The 19,232-nt window shown below is 38.3% G+C and overlaps 1 protein-coding gene and 1 non-coding gene across 4 annotated transcripts in view; both read right to left on the bottom strand.

Moving 5' to 3' along the window:
• Positions 1-19,232, bottom strand: part of shot (dystonin-like protein short stop) — a 278,055-nt gene that overhangs the window by 204,467 nt on the left and 54,356 nt on the right. The window contains exon 1 of one of the 3 annotated variants that reach the window (XM_089255092.1): positions 312-913. The exons of the other annotated variants lie outside the window; for them this stretch is intronic. Coding sequence (XP_089111218.1) covers positions 312-405 — 94 coding nt within the window. The 5' untranslated portion in view covers positions 406-913. Of the gene's footprint in view, positions 1-311; positions 914-19,232 lie in introns of those variants that run through there. 3 annotated transcript variants of the gene reach the window in all.
• On the bottom strand, positions 4,869-4,939 carry TRNAG-CCC (transfer RNA glycine (anticodon CCC)). The gene has a single exon. It is a non-coding gene; the product is annotated as a tRNA-Gly (tRNA).

Here is a 19,232-nt window from a genome sequence, read left to right as displayed (position 1 = left end):
CAAATATTTCAACAATGCTCCATCATGTGTACGTCGAAAAAAAAAAAAAAAAGGCGATATCTCAACAACCCCTACAAATAACAACTGTCATCACAACAGTTCTGCTGTACACAACAATAGTTTCCGCCAGGAAGGGCAACAGCATGGTTTTCAAACAAAATGACAACTTTCAAATATTACAACTCATGTTTTCACTACAGGGAGCAAGAATATCATCGCAACAATAACAACGAACACGTGCGCAACAACAACAACGTGAATCGCAGTACCCGATTGTTAACGACAGCAAGCAAAAAAAAAAACAAACTCACCTTTAAATTTGTACAGGCTGCTCTCGTACTGTTGTAGGCTGGGATCGACTTCACCGTTCCCGTTCATGCTATTCCCATTGGTATAATTGTCCATCGTCGCACACGGACAGTTCTAGAAACTTCCCATCAAAAAAAACAATCAACAATCACAACAACAACAACCACCGAAAAAACGTGCGACCATCCGCTGAGGTGTCGACGGCTATGAATGACGAAAACGAACTGACTTGAATAACAAAAATTATTCCAAACGCTGGTGTAGGCGACCATCAAAATGCCCGGAGGATATATTGTAAGAAAATGTTCACCAAAAAAATCAACACACACACACGAGAGAAAATTTGTTGACACCCTTTTTTGGTTGAACTCAGTTGTGTTTTTTTTTTGCTCAAGAAGAGCCGGCCTCTGGCTTCCACTCTACACAACAGACCCACGCGCGCGCAAGGGCGGTCCCTAAACCTTTTCTTTTTCCCCCTGTTCCTTTAAGCCATCTTTATACGATCCCTGATCATCCGAAACGGCGTTAAATGGCGATTTTTTTAGACCCTGGCCAAACTGCTTCGGTCATTTAATTCGGCATTTTTCGGGTCCGGACACGCGTTAGGGCCGCCAATGTGCACAGCTGACGCGACTGACGATCCGTTTATCCCTCCAAAGTTTTTTTTTTTCGGAATTGGTCCCGCCCACCGACGTTCGGCCGCTCGCAGCGCCATCTGTCGAACGACGGCGGAAGTAGTAAATCAGTTTGGAACTTTCTCTTTTTTCCTCCACCTGTTGACGGGGAAAATATACTTTTTTTATTCTGGGGTGTCTTCAACTCGTTGGCCCGGCCCGCATGTGACGTTTCGAAGCTTTCTAGCGTGGCCCGCAGACGAAAAGGCTTATTAAAGATACACAATTCATATAGAAATGCTAAAAAAAATTACCTAATGTATTCTGGAATTGGTGAATTAAGTAATTACTAATTTAATTTTTAGAAGGCATTTCATATGGTGATTTCATATGGAGCTGGGCATGGGGGTAAAAATTTTATTCTGGTCTGGTCATATGGTGATTATATAAATTTCCTGGACGAATTATATAATCCCTTGGGCCACGGCCGTAACTAAGATTTTGGCTGCCCGGGGATAACATTAATTTTCGGCCCCCACAACTTTAAAATTCGATAATTTTATAACTGTGTTCTTTGTTCCCATCTGAAATTGCCGTCCCATGAATTTTTTCCGCCTGGGGCTGTTTCCCCCATCTCTAGTTCTGGCCCTGCTTTGGGATATTACGTAATTGGTAATATGTACTTTCATTTTGTGTGTATTTTATTTTTGTGCGTATTGTGCATGTTATGTTGTATGTGCGTGTGTAAATGAATTTCACGTTATGGTAAGAAATAATTTTATAATCAATGAGAAAAATTATTTCAAAAAATAATGAGAGAAATAATTCAGATCATTCAGAATTAGTGGGAAAAAAAGGTGATTCTCAATTCATGAAATATATTTTCATAATTACTGAAAGAAATATTTCTAGAATTAATGAAAAAGTTTTCCAGAATTTTTAAGAAAAATATTTTCAAAGTTAATGAAAAATATTTTCAAAGTTAATGAAAAATATTTTCAAAGTTAATGAAAAATATTTTCAAAGTTAATGAAAAATATTTTCAAAGTTAATGAAAAATATTTTCAGAACTATTGAAAGAAATACTTTTGGAATTGATGAATTTTTTTTTTTATAGAATTAATGAAGATTCATTTATGGTGAAATCTTTTCCCAGCACTATTACTAAATAATTATTTCGCTATTATTTTAGCTATTTAATGGAAAAAAAAATTTGAGAACTAACGAATTGTTACTATTGTTACTAAATTTAATGAAGTAACAATAATTCGAGAATTAATGAAAATCCACATTTAATCAAAAATTGTTTCAGAATTCACGAAATTCATATTTTAATGACAAAATAATTTCAGAACTCTAATGAAAATACATATTTATTGCATTTTTTTTCTCAAAATTAATGAAAATCTCTATTTGATGAAAAAATTCAGAATGAATAAAATTCTCAAACACACTAGGTGCCTTGTTTGACTCAAAGCCCCCGGGATCACCCGTTAAAGACGCTACTGTGTGTGAATCTATATACCGTATTTTGACGACTTGTTGGCCCTCGGGCTTCATATACGATTTTTTTTTTTTGACCAGCAATATCTGAGATGATGAAGATCCCTATTCTAGATCTTCTCACCTTGGAATATATAAATACTGAATAAGGAGATCGAAAAGATTGCGTATTTCATTACAAATAAAAGATTCGCTTCCCCGACGATTGCGGCATCTCTTTATTCAAGTTCTCTCTCGTTAAGAAAGTTCTTGACCTACAAAATGTATTTTTTCTCCTCACCAATGCAATATTGAAGTCCTTATTTCACGGTGACAAACAAATTTGGAAACTCGCGTTTCAATGTTGTAAATAATATAAATTCCCGCTAAATCCTTCCGCCGCCAGACCCTTCACATTAGGCAACATCCGTTTCGACTATTACCTTCCCCACGCAATAACATAGAATCCTTAAGTACTTATTGAAATGACTTGGTCCGTTTAAAAAATTCTTACGTTAAAGAAACAACACAGGATAACACAAATTCTTAAATAATTAAAAAAAATTTAAAAATTTAAAAAAAAAATGGTATATTTGAATCTCAAATTTGCAACAAAATTTCACTCATGAAGGGTTTTTTTCCTAGTACGAGAAAAAAAAATCGGTTCAAGTTTTCGTCGATAGACGACGCTGCACAAATGCAACTTACTGAAATACACAAATCATAGTACTATTAAATGCAGGGTATACAGAAGCTTTCCGCGCGAAGCTTTGACGTCACTGAAGAAGTCCATTTCACCTGTAGCCATTGGCTAAAATAGGCCGACGCATGCGATCATGGAGGTATTATCTAGTACCACCTTTTTGCAGTATATCCAATGACTATAGGTGGAATAACAATTCCTCAGTGACGTCACGAGCTTCGTGCGAAGGCCTTCCGCTATAGATGTTGTGTACGATTAACAATCAGCTCATTTCTTATATTTTCTGTTACAGGCCACTTGCATAAGGTTTTAATTGTTGGGTGGCACTATTGAAGCGAATACGATGATTGTACATCCCGTTCAACCAAACGGGACATATGAAAACTTGAAAACTGAGTGTTTCATCCCCGCATAACTGAGGAGCTTATTTTTTTAAATGGGAAGATTTCCACTATTTTTAAAAATGAACTTTTTAACGGTTGATAAGCTGAGAGAGATAAGATAATACTTTGAGAGATAAGCTGTCCATGTACGGTCCCTTTCAGTGTACACGAGCTCCAAGGAAAGATTGAGAGATTCCGTGCCTCTGTAGTCTAGTGCGTTCACCCGGAAAGTGAAAGGACGTGGGTTCGATTCCCCGCAGGGACCGCTGAATTTTCTCTCTTTCCGAAATATATCTTCGCAACAGCCAGTTGTTAAAACCTTCGTACACCCTATGTGTTCGCGAACTGGCCAAGTTCGGGCTTTAGCAGCAACATATATATATACAGCGTGCATAGCAAACATGGGGTATGGCAGATTCGCGCGCGAGATTCGTACTAGCACCCGAAAACGACTATCAAACTATGTACTGCTATATTATGGTAATAGACAGGCAATCGCCATAAATTCGGACAATAGCACCCAGCGAAAAAATTTGTAAGTGTGGCCCCGGGTACTTGAAGGTTAACCACTGATCTGCAATCATGGCCCCGTCAGGGTGGGGCTGACCATGGCCCCCACAAGGGGTGGGCTGACAAGGCTCCAGCCCTGGGGCCCGAGAGGATTTTAATCATTTTTTTGTTTTTTCACGCTATAAATTCATCATAAAGGGGGCCCCCGTGAAAGTCTGGTCGGGGGGCCCGTAAAAGATCCCAACCTAGGGGCCCTGCTTCAAGATGTGAGGGCCATGAGGCTGACAGAGAGCGCTCCAGACCGGAAAGATTCTTGTTTTTTGTTCCTTCCCCCTTTAAACCATATATGCTCAACCCATAAACCCGCGAGACAAATGTGGCCCATCCAAGTCATATGATGTGGCCATGGCCCCACATCCTAGAGCAAGGCCCCTAGGCTGGGATCTTTTGCGGAGGCCCCCCCCCCAACCACACTTTCACGGGCCCCTTTATGATGAATTTATAGCGTGAAAAAGCAAAAAAAAATGGTGAAAATCGTCCCGGCCCCCAGGGCTGGAGCCTTGACAGCCCACCCCTTGTGGGGGGGCCATGGATGTGGCCCACGACCTCAGACCAATTTTTGTTTTTAATGAAATCAGTGGCGAATTTACTTAAGTGAACCGATAGATCATGAAAACGCGATCACTTCCATACAATAGAAATTCACATTGTCCGATGTTTATTGATAATCGATGCATTATTCATTTTTCGATTGCAGGTGAGTTTTTTTTTTCGATTCCTTGAGCATAGGTGTTGGCTATGCTTCAAGGTAACAAAGAATTGAGTGAACCGCAGCACTGCATCGATTAGAAAAAAAAAGTAATTCAGTGCGCCGCCCGGGAATCGAACCCGGGACGCAAGAATGGGAATCTTGCATGATACCACTACACCAGCGGCGCTAAATATACTGTCTCACTATTTACTATATAAATCAATTACCCTTGAACATCTATCATTTACCGTTATAATCATTCGCGAGCCATTAATAACTGACCGGGGGAAAAAAAATTCTCAGAAAGCAGAAATAACAGTTATTGTTTAAAACAATTATTATTTTCACCATAAAATTCTCCTGTTCAACATTGGAAGAATAGAGAGCAGATTTTACGGTCGTGTTGCCATCTGTCGGAGAACAGGCGACATACAAACGCTATAATTTCTTGAAATATATTTTTTTTTTCGATAAGAAACGAGATTTTTTGGAAAATCATTTGGATTCTGAACAAAAAAATAATTAAAAACACGGATAAAAAAATGAATATTGTGCCAAACTATTATTTTTACCCCCAATAAGATATAGTACAGTAACATCCTTTCTCTGTTGGCGACGGTGGTCCCGAAATGTTGATCCCGCAAAAAAAAGTTCGCCCGAAAATGAAGGGTGACCTTTAAACAGTGCCGTCCTAACGTATGGGCCCACCCGGGGGGGGCCTCACAAAAATGAGATTTGGTTGATGTTTTCCAGAATTTACCAGGTAGGACCTCAGAAAAACCACTTGGTCCGGGGACCCATGATGCTCTTAAGACGGCCCTGCCTTTAAGAGTGGTTTTAGTGTACTTCATTCGTTCCGCTATAAAAGTACAATACGTATCAGAAACTGGTGAATACTTCTTGTTTGGGTTCCGTGGAATAGTACAATACGGTATATATGAGTCAAGGGCCTTTAAGCCCCGGGCGAAGATACGGGAAGGGGGGTGGGGGTCCTCTCCGAGTGTCAAAGGTAAAGCCGACTGATATAATGTATTGTAATGTATTGAATTGACATCATCATCATCATCGTGCTCCCCCTCCCGCAGACTTTCAATTGTATTTCTGCCTATGCACAGGGCGCTCACCGATTGGAGCAAATTCCTGTTTGTTGACAAGACGGTTGTTTTTTCAATTGTTGTCGGAATTATTCAATGTTTGTTGTTCAATTATTACGGAATCATTGTCGACAAGGAGAATCGTTATCCGGAAACCATTGCAGGAGAATCATTGCTCGGGACACATTTTCTCCATGTTTAAAATGGCAAAATAATCCTCATAACAAAAAATCTACCGTTCTACAAAGAAATTTCACAGCCTGGGGGGGGGGGCGGAACAGTTAGTCAAGATAACATAATAATTCTGGCACTTGATATTTTAACTTCAAAATATGGGAGATAGATGGCAGCATGAGTTTAACGCGAAACACGCATACTTTAGATAACAAATTCGTTAAGGCCATACATACACCAGGGCCATAACTAGTTTTTTTTGCCCCCCCCCCCCCCAATTTTTGTTGAATGTCCGTTGTTCCGACATAGAACTGCCAACCCCAATTTTGTCGCCCGGGGCAGTTTCCTCCCCCCCCCCCCCACCCTCCCTAGTTCCGGGGTTGTCGTACACTCAGAACACACATTTTGACATGTGTCAATTCGTTAGAAATTCTGGAGAGGAATTTTAGAATTTCCCGATCCTTAGAAACTTCTCAACAATGCATTGCTAAAAAATGAAATCGTTATCAACGAGAGCATTGTTTGTTCGACAATCAATTTCAACGAGAGCATTGTTTGTTCGACAATCAATTTCAACGAGAGCATTGTGTACTTCTTGTGGATCGTCGTCGACAAGAGCACTGTTTTGGAATCATTGGAAAACACTTTTGGAGAACAGCAAAACATTTTGGAATCGCTGTCGACAGCAGCACTGCTTAGCAATTGTTGCCGACAAGAGTATTGTTTTGCGATTGTTGTCGACAAGAGCGTTGTTTTTAAATCTTTGATGACAAGTGCATGGCTCTCACAAAGGGGTGGGGGGGGGGAGCTGACAGGGCTCTAGCCCTGGGGCCGGAACAGTTCATCATTTTTTGCTTTTTTCACGCTATAAATTAACTACAGAGGGGGCCCGTGAAAAGTCTGACCGGGGGTCCCACAAAAGATCCCAGCCTAGGGGCCCCGCTCCAGGATGTGGGGGCCATGGGCAAGAGCATTCATTGTTAGGGATCTTTGAACATCGTTCATTAGTCTCTTCTGTCTCACATAGCTCTTCATGGGACAACAGGGAAACCTATGATCAATACCGCCATAAGCGTAAGCGGTATTTTCTCAGGGGGGTGGGGTTCAATTTTTTCTTCTTCTCAAGGGTTGGGGGGTTTACATTTTTTCCTGCAAAATAACACTATTGTTATTACTTTTACAAAGAACGGACCGTACCAATTTCATAACATGGGGAAAAATTCGTTTATAGTCATCGGGACTTCAGTTTATGTTATCAAATTTTTTTTCCCTTCAAAGCTGTTTTTTTGCGCATTTTAAAGCTGAAATTGAATCGGACTTTTTTTCCATGCAGGTTAGAAGATGTGCCCAGTCCATTGTTTAGAACCATTTCCGTACTCCGTTCACAATGCCCTAATCGGGCATTATTAGGCGCTATAATCCATGTACATGGGGAGCTACTTTCACAATGGCTTTCCTAGAGACAAATGAGTAGGTGAAAAATTAAAGGTTCTCAAGGGGAAAAAAGCCCTTCCTTCAGTTTTTGGTCAGTTCTTTTAGCTGCCTAGATTCATAGTTAGTCGGCAGAAATAAAGGAATCCATCCTACGTTGCAAAGCTTATCGTTATTCGTAAAACACATTATACAGTTTCATTCTAAGTTCTCGTAATGGCCGAATAATGATAATAAACACGGGATTGTAGCTTGAAAGAAAAGGATCCAGTTTTAGAACAATATGAAATAAGAAAACGGTATACGATTAAGCATTTTGCAACCAATTGAGGAGCTTATTTTCAAAAGGGAATATTTCGACTTTTGCTAAATTTACAGTAGAAGTAAAAAACGTTTTCCCTCCGGAATACGTTTGCTTTAGTAAAGTAGAAAAATAGCTCAACAGCTAGAACAGGATTCCCAACATCGGCGATGAAATGTTTCAGCGGGGTGGTAGAAGTTTCGGGTATAACATAGGATCCTATGGGTTAGATTGCGTTGGGGGTAATGGGAGAAAAAGATTGGGAAACTATGAGCTAGAATATAGGAATGGTAGAAGAATATTTAAATATCATGTTTCTTCATCAACATTCAAGAGAGTCATCCACATTTGAATTGTGTAAATGTTCCGTTTTGAAAGAAAATTAATGGATCAAAATTTGAGCTGGTAAAATCTGCAAAATTGGACATTTCTACGCCACCTGTTGATTCCAGAAGGTTTTAACTAGCGAAGGAAGGTACTGTTTCTGCCCTCTCGTCATTAACATAAGAAACACGATCATTCTGCAGTGCAACCGCCCATAACGGACACTTCCACTGACGGACATAATTTTGAATCACATCGACGGGACTTCAATGTATCTCACTATTCATTAATGGGCACTTCTCGTTGGCGGACAAAATTTTCGGTCGCCATTGGTGTCCGTTATCAAGAGATGAAAAATAACGAAGTGTATGAAAAGGTGGATTCCCCCCCCCCCCCTTCGATAGAAACTAATAACTTCACACATTGTGTTTCGCAATTTCTACCCAAAAATATTCTCGTTTCGAATAATCCCGGTTGAATTTTCTGACAGCTTATCTCTCAAAGTATTATCTTATCATCAACCGTTAAAAAGTTCATTTTTAAAAATAGTGGAAATCTTCCCATTTAAAAAAAAAAAAAGCTCCCCAGTTATGCGGGGATCAAAAACACACAGTTTTACCGTTTTCATATGTCCCGTTTGGTTGAACGGGACGTGTAATCATTGTATTCGCTTCTGCATTTCTTCCGGATATTAATCGGTCGTTGTTATTGAAAAAAAATTCTAGTCTCAATGTGATCACATTAAGCAGAGCGCACTGTAAAACATCGCTGTCGCAAATATTTCTATTTGAACAGGAAGCAGGTGTTTTCTCAGAAAAAAAATGTCAATCCCATTCGATTCTAGAAACAGAAAGGTTTTTCTAATCATCTTGTATCTCAAGTGTTCATTCATAGCGTAGCATTTGCACTTCTATGGAGTCGAGATAACTCGAGCCTCTGGGTGCGAAAAGCGTTTTCACTGCACAAAAGATATGAATTTCAAGGTTGGAAAATACGTCATCGATAACCTATCGTACACATGGTACCTACCAGTGTTATCCGAAAATATAATCTTTAAGAGTAATTTCACTCCTTTCCAAAATTTTAAAGGGTATTTTTTGTAAAATGAGGGGTTTTTTAACAGTGAGAAATTACTCCATTAAAAAAAAATTGAATTTTGAAAGAGTATTTTTTCACTCCTCAACTAAAATCTGCAGGAGTGAAACTGAATCCAAATGCGTATTGGCTAACACTGGGGTACCTATTGATCCTTTATTTGTTCTTATCTGTTAACCCGTTCGTGGATATATATATATATGTGTCAAACTAATTTTCGAGACTAGGACATCTAATTCCATATGCATTTCACCGGGTGTACATAATTTGTATGATTAAATTTCTTCCGAGCTGTCTACAGCAGTGGTTCTCAACCTTTAGAAGGTAGCGGTTTGGTTAACTTTTTTTTTGTGAGTGGAAGGCCCGGTCCCGGGACCGCATCTAGGGTGAAGTAGGTGGGTCTGGTGTTCCCAGGACCAGAGTTTGCACCGAATTCACCCTTTCACTCAGGTGTTCTTGACCGTTTTCAGCCGTGACCCAAAACCAGCAACAGAATCAGCTTCGCGACTCGTGAAACTGTTTTTCAAAATTAGTGAAACCAGTGACACAATAAGTGAATTCATAACAGGATAGTAAATGGAATTGTACGACCCATCTCGGTGATCCATGCGAATCAAGTTTTAGTCGTGACCTATAGCTCAAGAATAAATGGCTGTAATTAGATTCATACGACCTATATCTGAAGCCCCTGCAACCCAAGATTAGGTGACGACCCATAATTTAATAATCCCTGCTTTAACTGATCGTTTACCTGTGAAATTGCTGAATAAATTGCAGCCAAAAAATGAAATTTACGACCAATTTCCTGATTACAGCTGAAATTCCTGAAGGAGGGGGGAATAAAGGACTGCAGTAAATCGCAGTTGACTGAAATGTATGTCATGAAAAAGCATTCATCGGGGCGTTAAAATAAGCGCTTGTCAAGTTGCGGACCTGCCCGATCATACACTCGACCAATAGGCAATAAATAGAGAAAAATGAAACGGTGAATCACCTGCGGTCCAGTTTGACTGACGTCAAGGCCCGGCGGTTGAGAAACACTGGTCTAAAGCCTCGATTTACCCCATCTGAAAATTATGAAACTAAGAATCTCAATGAAAGGGAGAGGGGCAGAATTTTCAAAGTAACCTTTAAAAGACAGAAAACCTCGGCATTGATTTTGTTGACGAACATTAGCATAATATAAGTGATACTGGAGGTTCACAAAAACATTTAGGCCTGGGTCAGGGGTGTATGTGATGCATTAGGCCTATGCATTTCACAATTTTTGTATGCATTACAACCATTTCGCGTGCGATTTGTTCCGTGTGAAATTCAACCGTGATTTTTCTCTATCAACACACTAAGGAGCAAGTGTGAAATATGATCCACTCCAGCTGGTGACGTTTCACAGGAATATTCATACGTATAGCAATATTTCACAGGAATAGAATTTCAAAATTTCAATACTAGGCCCGAGTGAGTAACAGTATGGTGCAGTGCGATCGAATTATTCCAGATAAACAGCTGAATAATGTACACGGGAGCGCATTCCCCCCTCTCTTCCTTTTAACCGACGTCTGCCGGATGAGTGGTAGATGGAGGAGAGCCAATTTAGTGCTTAGTCAGCCAGAGACAGAGTCGCAGCAGTAGTAGTCGCCTGTGCTTCTAGACGACGCGTATCGATCCGGTCGTCAATAAACGAGAAAGAGCACGATCCTTGTTGACTAGGACGGTATACACCAAGAAGAGAAAAAAACTGCGAGAGAGGAAAGGCGTGCTATCCTTTTATTAGCGGAAAAGCATGTGGGCACAGTGAAGATAATTCAGAGCAGCGGTTCTCAACCGGTGCTCCGCGGAGGGGTTCCGTCTGAACTCCCCAGGGGCTCCACCGCATCTCAAGAAATATACAAAACAGTAAATTAGGAAAAAATAATTATAAGTACTTTTGAGTAATAATAATAAATCATTAACTTTGATGAATGAATGAAAAATCGGCCTAGAGACTCCTCCATAGAAATTATTTTCCAGAAAGGGCTCCGCGAGTCAAAAAAGGTTGAGAACCGCTGATTCAGAGAATAACTCCTCTGATATCTGGTCACTCAGATAAAAGGATTTTCCAACAGTATGGGTAAAGCATACAAGCATGTGATGATCGCAATTATGTAACGAAATATATCTCATAATTCATAATATCTTATATTATTCGAAATAATTTGCTGAACCTTTTTCTATAGCCTTTAGCCAGCGTTTCCCAACCTCTGGTCCGCGGATCAGAGGTTGGACGGAACAGGTGGTAAGCAGGCAGACTTGATAATTTTAATTCTAATTAATTGAAAATGTTTTTGTTGATATTAGTAATATACGAGTTCAAATAAAAATTAGACGTTCATACTCACGGTAATCATATCTAATCGAGGAAAATACTGTGAATCACAAATACTGAGTAAACTGTAGCTAAAAAAACGCAATTTACGACCAATTTCATGGTTATCGCTAAAATTCTTGAAGATTGGGGGAAATAAAATAAAAAAAAAATAAAAATAAAATTCGCTGAGTAAAGGACAGTTAACCGAAACGTATGTCCTGAAAAAGCATTCATCATGACTGGGGACCATTTCCATTGAGAAACATACAATACAGTTTTCTGAACCCAAGGAAAAGTAAAATATCTCAGATGATTAGATGGACCCCCTAACTCACAATATGAGTTGCTTGACCATGTGCCACGTATTTTACGGGACATTCCTGTATTTTTGTCAGTCCCGATTTTATACGATTGTTGCGTTGTTATCAACGAAGCCTATTCGAATTTGTAATCTTTATTTAAAAAGGTGAATGAAAATAACTTTCATAATTTATGAATAATAACTGATAATTATGACTATATAGATCAGTGTTTCCCAAAGTGGGCAATATCGCCTCCGGTGGTTGAAACTGTGATCAGAAATATGACAAAATATTGGATATTTCCAATTGTTTTTAAACATTCCCAGAATTTCGCAAAATCATCAATTGTTGCTGAAATCGCCGAAAATATCGAATGAGTGGACCACTGGAATTCACAGTAACTTAAACGATTTTTCCGTGAACAACATTTCATCATGACAAGTATGTGAGATGGGTATTCCTCTAGTCCAGCGGTTCTCAACCTTTTTTGACTCGCGGAGTCCTTTCTGGTGTATAATTTCTATGGAGGAGTCCCGTAGGCCGCATTCATCAAAGAGTTACTGATTTATTATTATTCAAAAATATTTATAATTATTTTTTTCCGAATTTACTGTTGTTTTGTATTTTTCTCGAGAAATACGAGCACCGGTTGAGAACCGCTGATCTAGCCTATACCATAGTTTCCCAAACTTTTTGTTCCATCGCCGCCTCCTTCAGAGAAATTTTTTCTCTAATTGCCCCACACTTCCAACTCAAGCGAATCTATAAAGGCGCGTATACATTAGTGCGCAGATCTTGCAACGCATGGCCCCCTGCAACGGCTCTAATCCGCTCGTGGGCACACAAACTTTGTGTTCCTTTCTTTCCTTTGTGTTCGTTGAAAAAACCGATTCCAGGTGGGTCCGGTGAAAACAGCTCACAAATCGTTCGCAACACCGTACAAATTACCGAACAACCAATTGCGAATGCTTTCATTGCATGTTCCGCGCACTAGTGTATACGCACCTTTAGATTCTACTCGCAGCTTCCATCGCCCACCGGGGGCGATATTGCTCTTTTTGGGAAACACTGATCTATATAGTCATAATTATCATAGTTATTATTCATAAGTTGTGAAAGAGTTATCTTCATTCACCTTTTTAAGTAAAGATTACAAATTCGAATAAGCTTCGTTGAAAATAACGGAACAATCGTATAAAATCGGAACGGACAAAAATACAGGAATGCCCCGTAAAATACGGGGCACATGGTCACACAACTCATATTGTGAGTTAGGGGTCTGTCTTTCTTTCAAACCGAGCACAACTCAGGTCTATCACCATCTATGGGCGATTTACTACCTAGTGAGTTGTGCCGGAAGTGTAACTGTGCGTGTACTCTAATAGTCTGAGTGCGTACGCAGTGTTGTGTTTGATTTTTCAGTGCTACTGCTAAACCACACATGCACCTCGTCTATATTCCTCTGCGGAACCTCTAACGAATTGGTACATGTGGGAATGTGCGTGTACGTGTAATGAAATCTGACGAAGTTTGTTTCTGTGTAATGCTTGTTATGTGTAGTGCTGCCATCTGCCACCAGTTTTTCTAACTGTGAGTGAAGTGTAATGATTGAATACTTTATCGTTGTAGGCCTGTTGCTCTCAGTGGCGAAACTTTTCAATGGGAAGATCGGCTCGCATTTGTGCCTCGAAGTTGGGAACCACAGGAAACCAACTTCAGACGACCACCACTATGGTGACGGTGGGGTTCGAACCCGGATCCTCGTGATCGAGTCCGTCACTATGACCACTCGGCCACTACAGCGGCCTACAATGTATTGCATTTATTACTCAGATAACTTAAAGTGGCATGGGTCTTTCTTCTGGATACCTAAGTTAAGGCGCAGGGGGAGCTATGCTCGCAAAAAAAAAAGCGAAAAATACTGAGTCGTCTTTAACAGCATCATGGGCCAACAGCAGACAAAGTTATGTCACGAGAAAACATCCTCACCTCACAGAAAATACGAGCCATACCCATTCACACATACCAATACCCATTCACACATTTCGGAAATCACACAGTACCGATTTCATCATCATCACACCCGAAGCTTGCACGGATAGGACCTCACACGTTGAGAAGGCTTTGGAAACAGTTTTATACAACGTACAGTGGAAGCTGTCATAACGAACAATCCCCTTAGCGAACACCTCCCGTTAACGGACCAGCGAGTTTTGTTGTCAGTGGAACAAGGCTTCAGTGTAATCACATACGTATATACTGTACTAACGGACACTTCTCGTTAGCGAACAGAAATTTCGCTCCCGTTGTTGTCCATTGTGAAGCAGGGTTGGGGTTTTGGACGTCCGTGGAAAAAACGTCTGAAACTGTCCAAATCCTCCAAGTTTCAAAATGTTATGTGGAAACCCCTTTGGTTTTTTTCCCGTGATACTAACATATTCAAAAAAAAAAAGTACTAGCAGAAAATAAAACTAACTAAATGAAAAATATTTCAAAAAGGTGTCATTTGGTTTTCTTTTTAGTTAACTATCAGTTAGTTAACTCTCTGTTAGTTTACTCTCAAGTTAATTGTTTCACCAAATTTATGGTTTTAGGCTAGAAATCTGATAGTAAATTAATATCACTCATATAACTGTTTAAATAAACACTGTTTCGATTTTTTAGTTTGTTGTAAATGTTATTTCTACTACACATCTTATTTTTCATGTATGATTATGAAGCAGGTTACTGTATTTAGGACAGTGCTTGTCCAAAACCCTGCCGAATCTGTTCAAATATTTATCTTTAAAAAATACATTATATTGAAGGTACCAAATACGCATAGTCACATAGTTGTAATCATTGCATTATTTTGAAACTAAACACGAATATTACTTTTTATTAGATACCAATATAATGATGTGAATAAATATCAATGGTGTAGTGTTAATTTAATGCAAATTGTTCTATTTTGACTTTTCAAACTTTTTCCTTTAAATTTTCAAGTGAACTTTCTATTTTACACATTCTCAATTTTGAAAAACTAATTACAAATAAAGTAATATATCCAAAGAAAATGAGGACAATATGTAGCACCTACACATGACTAACAGAACACAGTTTCACAAACACCGATTACGCCTACATGATGATAAAAGACTTCAAGACCCAAAATTTTTGTTAAATTTAAATTGTTGCTCTTATGAAGCTAGAGAAGCTAATATTTCACCGAATAAATTCAAGCGATATTTACAATTCTATCATATGGGGGGACAGCTATAAGAAAAACACTGGAAGAAGGCTTATCAAGGCTGTCTTTAACACATTGTTTTTTTTAATTTTCGTGTCCCCCCCCCCTTCCAAGTTATGTATCAATTGAAAGAATATTTTCAAATTTCGTTATCTTAGAAATCATCTTGGCACAGATAGGGCAGCTAAATTAGTTATGTGTTATGTTAAAAGGGGCCTGTAGTCATATCTATTGCTTTTCTTCTAATTTTCGTGTGACAAATTTCTATCCCATTCTTGTATCTTTCATGTTTTCATAAATCTAATATCTAACCTCGAGACAGTTGTTTTCAATTGTTTGATAACCTGATATTAGTCATATAACCCTTTGCACATACTGTTTTGAATTTCAAAATTTTATTATATTTAATGTAATTTTAATAATATATAATATAATTTATATAATATAATATATTAATATATAATATATATAATATAATAATAAAGTTTATTATTTAATTATAGAAGTTACTTCATCATCATTGCAAAGTTTTCCCTTATAGTTATAAATAGAAGGTTTAGGACAGTTTTGGACAGGAGGGTTTTCACCGTACTGTCCAAAACCTTGCCAACCTTGTTGTGAAGAGGTTCTCCTGTATTATATATAAATTGTATACAGCCGGCATGCCGAGAATACCCGTTTGAATCAGATTCTGTAAAATTCTTAAATATCTTTATTATTAAAATTCACTAAACTGGCTGAATGATAGTGGGATCCGTATTAATCTCCACTTTTCCTGGCATGACGGAAACAAACCAGATCCCAACATCTGAGCCTTGTCTGGTCTGACAGGCCCCCCCAACATCAAAAAATCTAGAGTTCCTTCGAGTTTGGCGGCATGCCGGAGAGAATACGGTATTCATAAATGGGAATAAAAGCCTAATGAACCAACACAATATTTGATATCTAAAAGAATAATCCTTTTAAAAGATTATATCTGAAAATTCAATTAACTTCCTATGAATATAGACTAGAAAGATCTCGTTTGTGCGAAAGAAACCATAAAAATATTAATAAAAAAGGAAGCGAAAGGCCATTTCTCTCCGCTGGTATTCATTCCCGAGAAAATTTCTAAACGTGAAAAATCTAATTAATAACGTGAATCAAATTGATGTCAGCTCGGAGAAATTCCCGTGGAAAAATGAAAGCCCTCAAAAAAAAAGGGCTTCATCACAAGAAAGGAATTCTCTTGGGTGTTTCCAAAATGTGGACCACAAAAAAAAAATGTTTTTCTTAAGAGAGAGACTACATGACCTTTTTGAAAACAATTCGTCCTTTTTAATGAATCTGTCCTTTTGTGTGCGTGTGTATAACACACATACTTCCATAGAAATTCATACAAGAAAAGGAATCGGTGTATAAATTATCTTCGTAGAGATAAAGCAACGTAGAGCGATTCATTTCATCTCTGTTTTTCTTTGGAATATAGCATGTAATCTAATTGTATATTGACGCTTATATATTTTTAGCGAAAGGAAGAAAATTTCAAAAGAATAAATTAATTACTGCAGAAAAAAATAGCTTATTTTTAAAAACTCGCTTCAGCTGAACTTGATGATTTCTCCTGCTACGAGTTTAAAATTATTAGTTTTTCTGAGTTTCTCTAACGTATAGTCGACGCTCATTATAACGATCTCGCGTTATGGCGATCATCATTCCATTTCAACGACCGGTAGGATAAGTCCCAAATGTTTCACATATCATACATGTTTCACATTCTATATAACGACCATCCCGATATAACGTCCGTTTTCGATGGGACGAAGGGAGTCGTAATATCGAGCTTCGGCCGTATATAATTAATCCAATGGTTCCGAACCTTTTTTCCACAATGCCCAATCCAATCATCTTGTGAAATTCTGATACCCCTCCTTATTTAAGAGACACCCATGAGGAAGGATGAGGGGGACCGCGTAGCATCTGCCTCATTCCCCAGAAAGAGTTGAAGGAAAAAAGATTCTGTGGATTGGAAACGCTTTCTCGAAGAGATTACGAACTCAATATTTTTTTGAAGAGATTCTTTGTGCTCAAACTTCAAATGAGATCTGGCATTTTACAGGGGAAGGGGGTTCGTGATGTGGGAGTTATAAGGCGAATCAGTGAAATCTTAAAATCTGCTTAAAGGGTTAAAAATTCCAAAATTCTGTATAATTTCCATACCTAGATCCAGTGATTATTTCATCATCTTTGTCGCACCACGTTCATTTTCTGCACACGAGAGCTAATTAGATCGAGACTTGCAACTTATTGCGATTCCGAACGGTAGCCTTTGCACTCTCCGAGTGGTTGGTGCTCCAACCCCCTGGATGTAGAACGCCCTTCGTCGCAATCTTTTCTGTGGTCATGTCGCTGTTTCTGTTGTACCCCTGTGTCGCAGTAATGACTCTCAGAGAAAATTTTAAGCGTCGATACAAATTTTTTATTCGCCACGGCTACCTGACGCCCGAGATTCGTCAAGCCATAACAGGCGGCAGAATAACAAAATTGAAAAGTAAAATGGAAAAATGCTAACGCACATGCAAACCATCATGAACAACACACGGAGGATAAGTGAGAAAGTGCCGTTTTGGCCTTCTCGGAAACTTCCAGAGCGTATTATACAACGAAACAGATATTTTCGTGCTCCGGCGGAGAGACCAGATGACTTTTTCTTTCCGAGTTCACCTCGGCATAATATCCAGAAAATGTCTGTTTCCTCGATATCTCGGGCCGAGAGAAAAAAAAAAAAGAGAGAAGCCGTCTATCTCTCTGTACCATACAACATTTACAAAAGACAACAACATTTCGGCAAAGACAATGGAGAATTGTATATATAACACATAAAACTAATTTTAGATTGTTTTCGTCATGACGCATAACACTTCGAGAGCCTTCGAATGTCAAGGTAGACAATCTAATTTCTCCAGGAGAGAAACCGCTCGAAGCTACCCAGTTCCAGACATAATAAAGACACAATATAGAATGGGAAAATAGAAAGAAAAAAAAAGCGTTATTTTATAAAAATGACGCGTGCATAAACTCCATTAAAATGAAGAATCGAAGGTGAAAAAAAAAATGTCCGTGTTAATCAATGGGTGGAAGATATATAATTTAGGATCTCGCTACCACTTTGAATACTTTTGATACATGCGTACAATAACGAAATCTTATATTTGACCGTGAAAGATAAGCGCATGTATAAAAACTTAATTACATGATCAAGGTCATAAGAAAAGAATCGACACGTTTATATAGAAAGTGACTAAAGAAAGGAAGGCGTCCATCACACAATAATGTATTTTTTTTTTCCCCCGGTTTACCAAATGTATCGCTTATTGTATTGTCATTTACTCATAACTGGATTTCCTAAAAGTTATTGTTTTTGCTTTTCTTTTTTGTTTTGCCCCGAAAAGAAAGAGTGTGGGAGCTCGAAACAATAACTTGAGTATTGTTGTTATAGACATAACGTGCAGGAAGCAATTACTCAACTAATTAGTTTACTTAACGAACAGCATTCTTCGGAAATGAGGATAAATAGCAAATCGTGATTCCCGAAGTGTGTATAATAATATCTAGGGGTTCGGCATCGTTTGTTGATTGGAAACAATTACTTAATTAGTGCGATTCAAGAAACAATCTAGATTTTTTTTTTTTTTTTGATCTTATGTTTGATTTGACGTTTTTTTTACGGCCGGAAATTTCCGATCATGTTGTTTGTCGGTGGTTTAGATACGGTAATTACTAATTCTCTCGTCTAGTCGAGTAATTAATTCAAAGTGACGTAAGAGAAAGAGATTAAGATAGAGTATATATAAAATGTATTTCATTTATATATAACCATCAAAATGTATAAATTATATTTCATTTGTAATTTTAATAACATAGCAATGCACGTTCAGAAAAATGTATCGATAGGTCGTTGGCACACAATAAATCTATATTAACTTAAATCTATTTACGATACGCATGTGTCACATTTACTCCGAATAATGAAAGCAACAATATGAAAAAACATCATTTTTTATTTTAGGAGTGATGAAAGCGGATTGTATGGCTTGATAAATTGATCGTTAGCGACGTAGGAATTTTTTTTTTTGTTCTGTAATTTTTGCGGAGTAATAACAATGAGAAAATTTGTGACGTAAGCAATTTTCAATCAAGATTT

Source organism: Pholcus phalangioides, unplaced genomic scaffold, assembly GCF_987345545.1.
Source record: "Pholcus phalangioides strain wild (caught in Gottingen) unplaced genomic scaffold, Ppha-v1.0 ptg000042l_1, whole genome shotgun sequence".
Lineage (NCBI taxonomy): Eukaryota > Metazoa > Arthropoda > Arachnida > Araneae > Pholcidae > Pholcus > Pholcus phalangioides.
The sequence above is the reverse complement of the archived record's forward strand: the minus strand, read 5'-3'. Positions and strand labels throughout refer to the sequence as shown.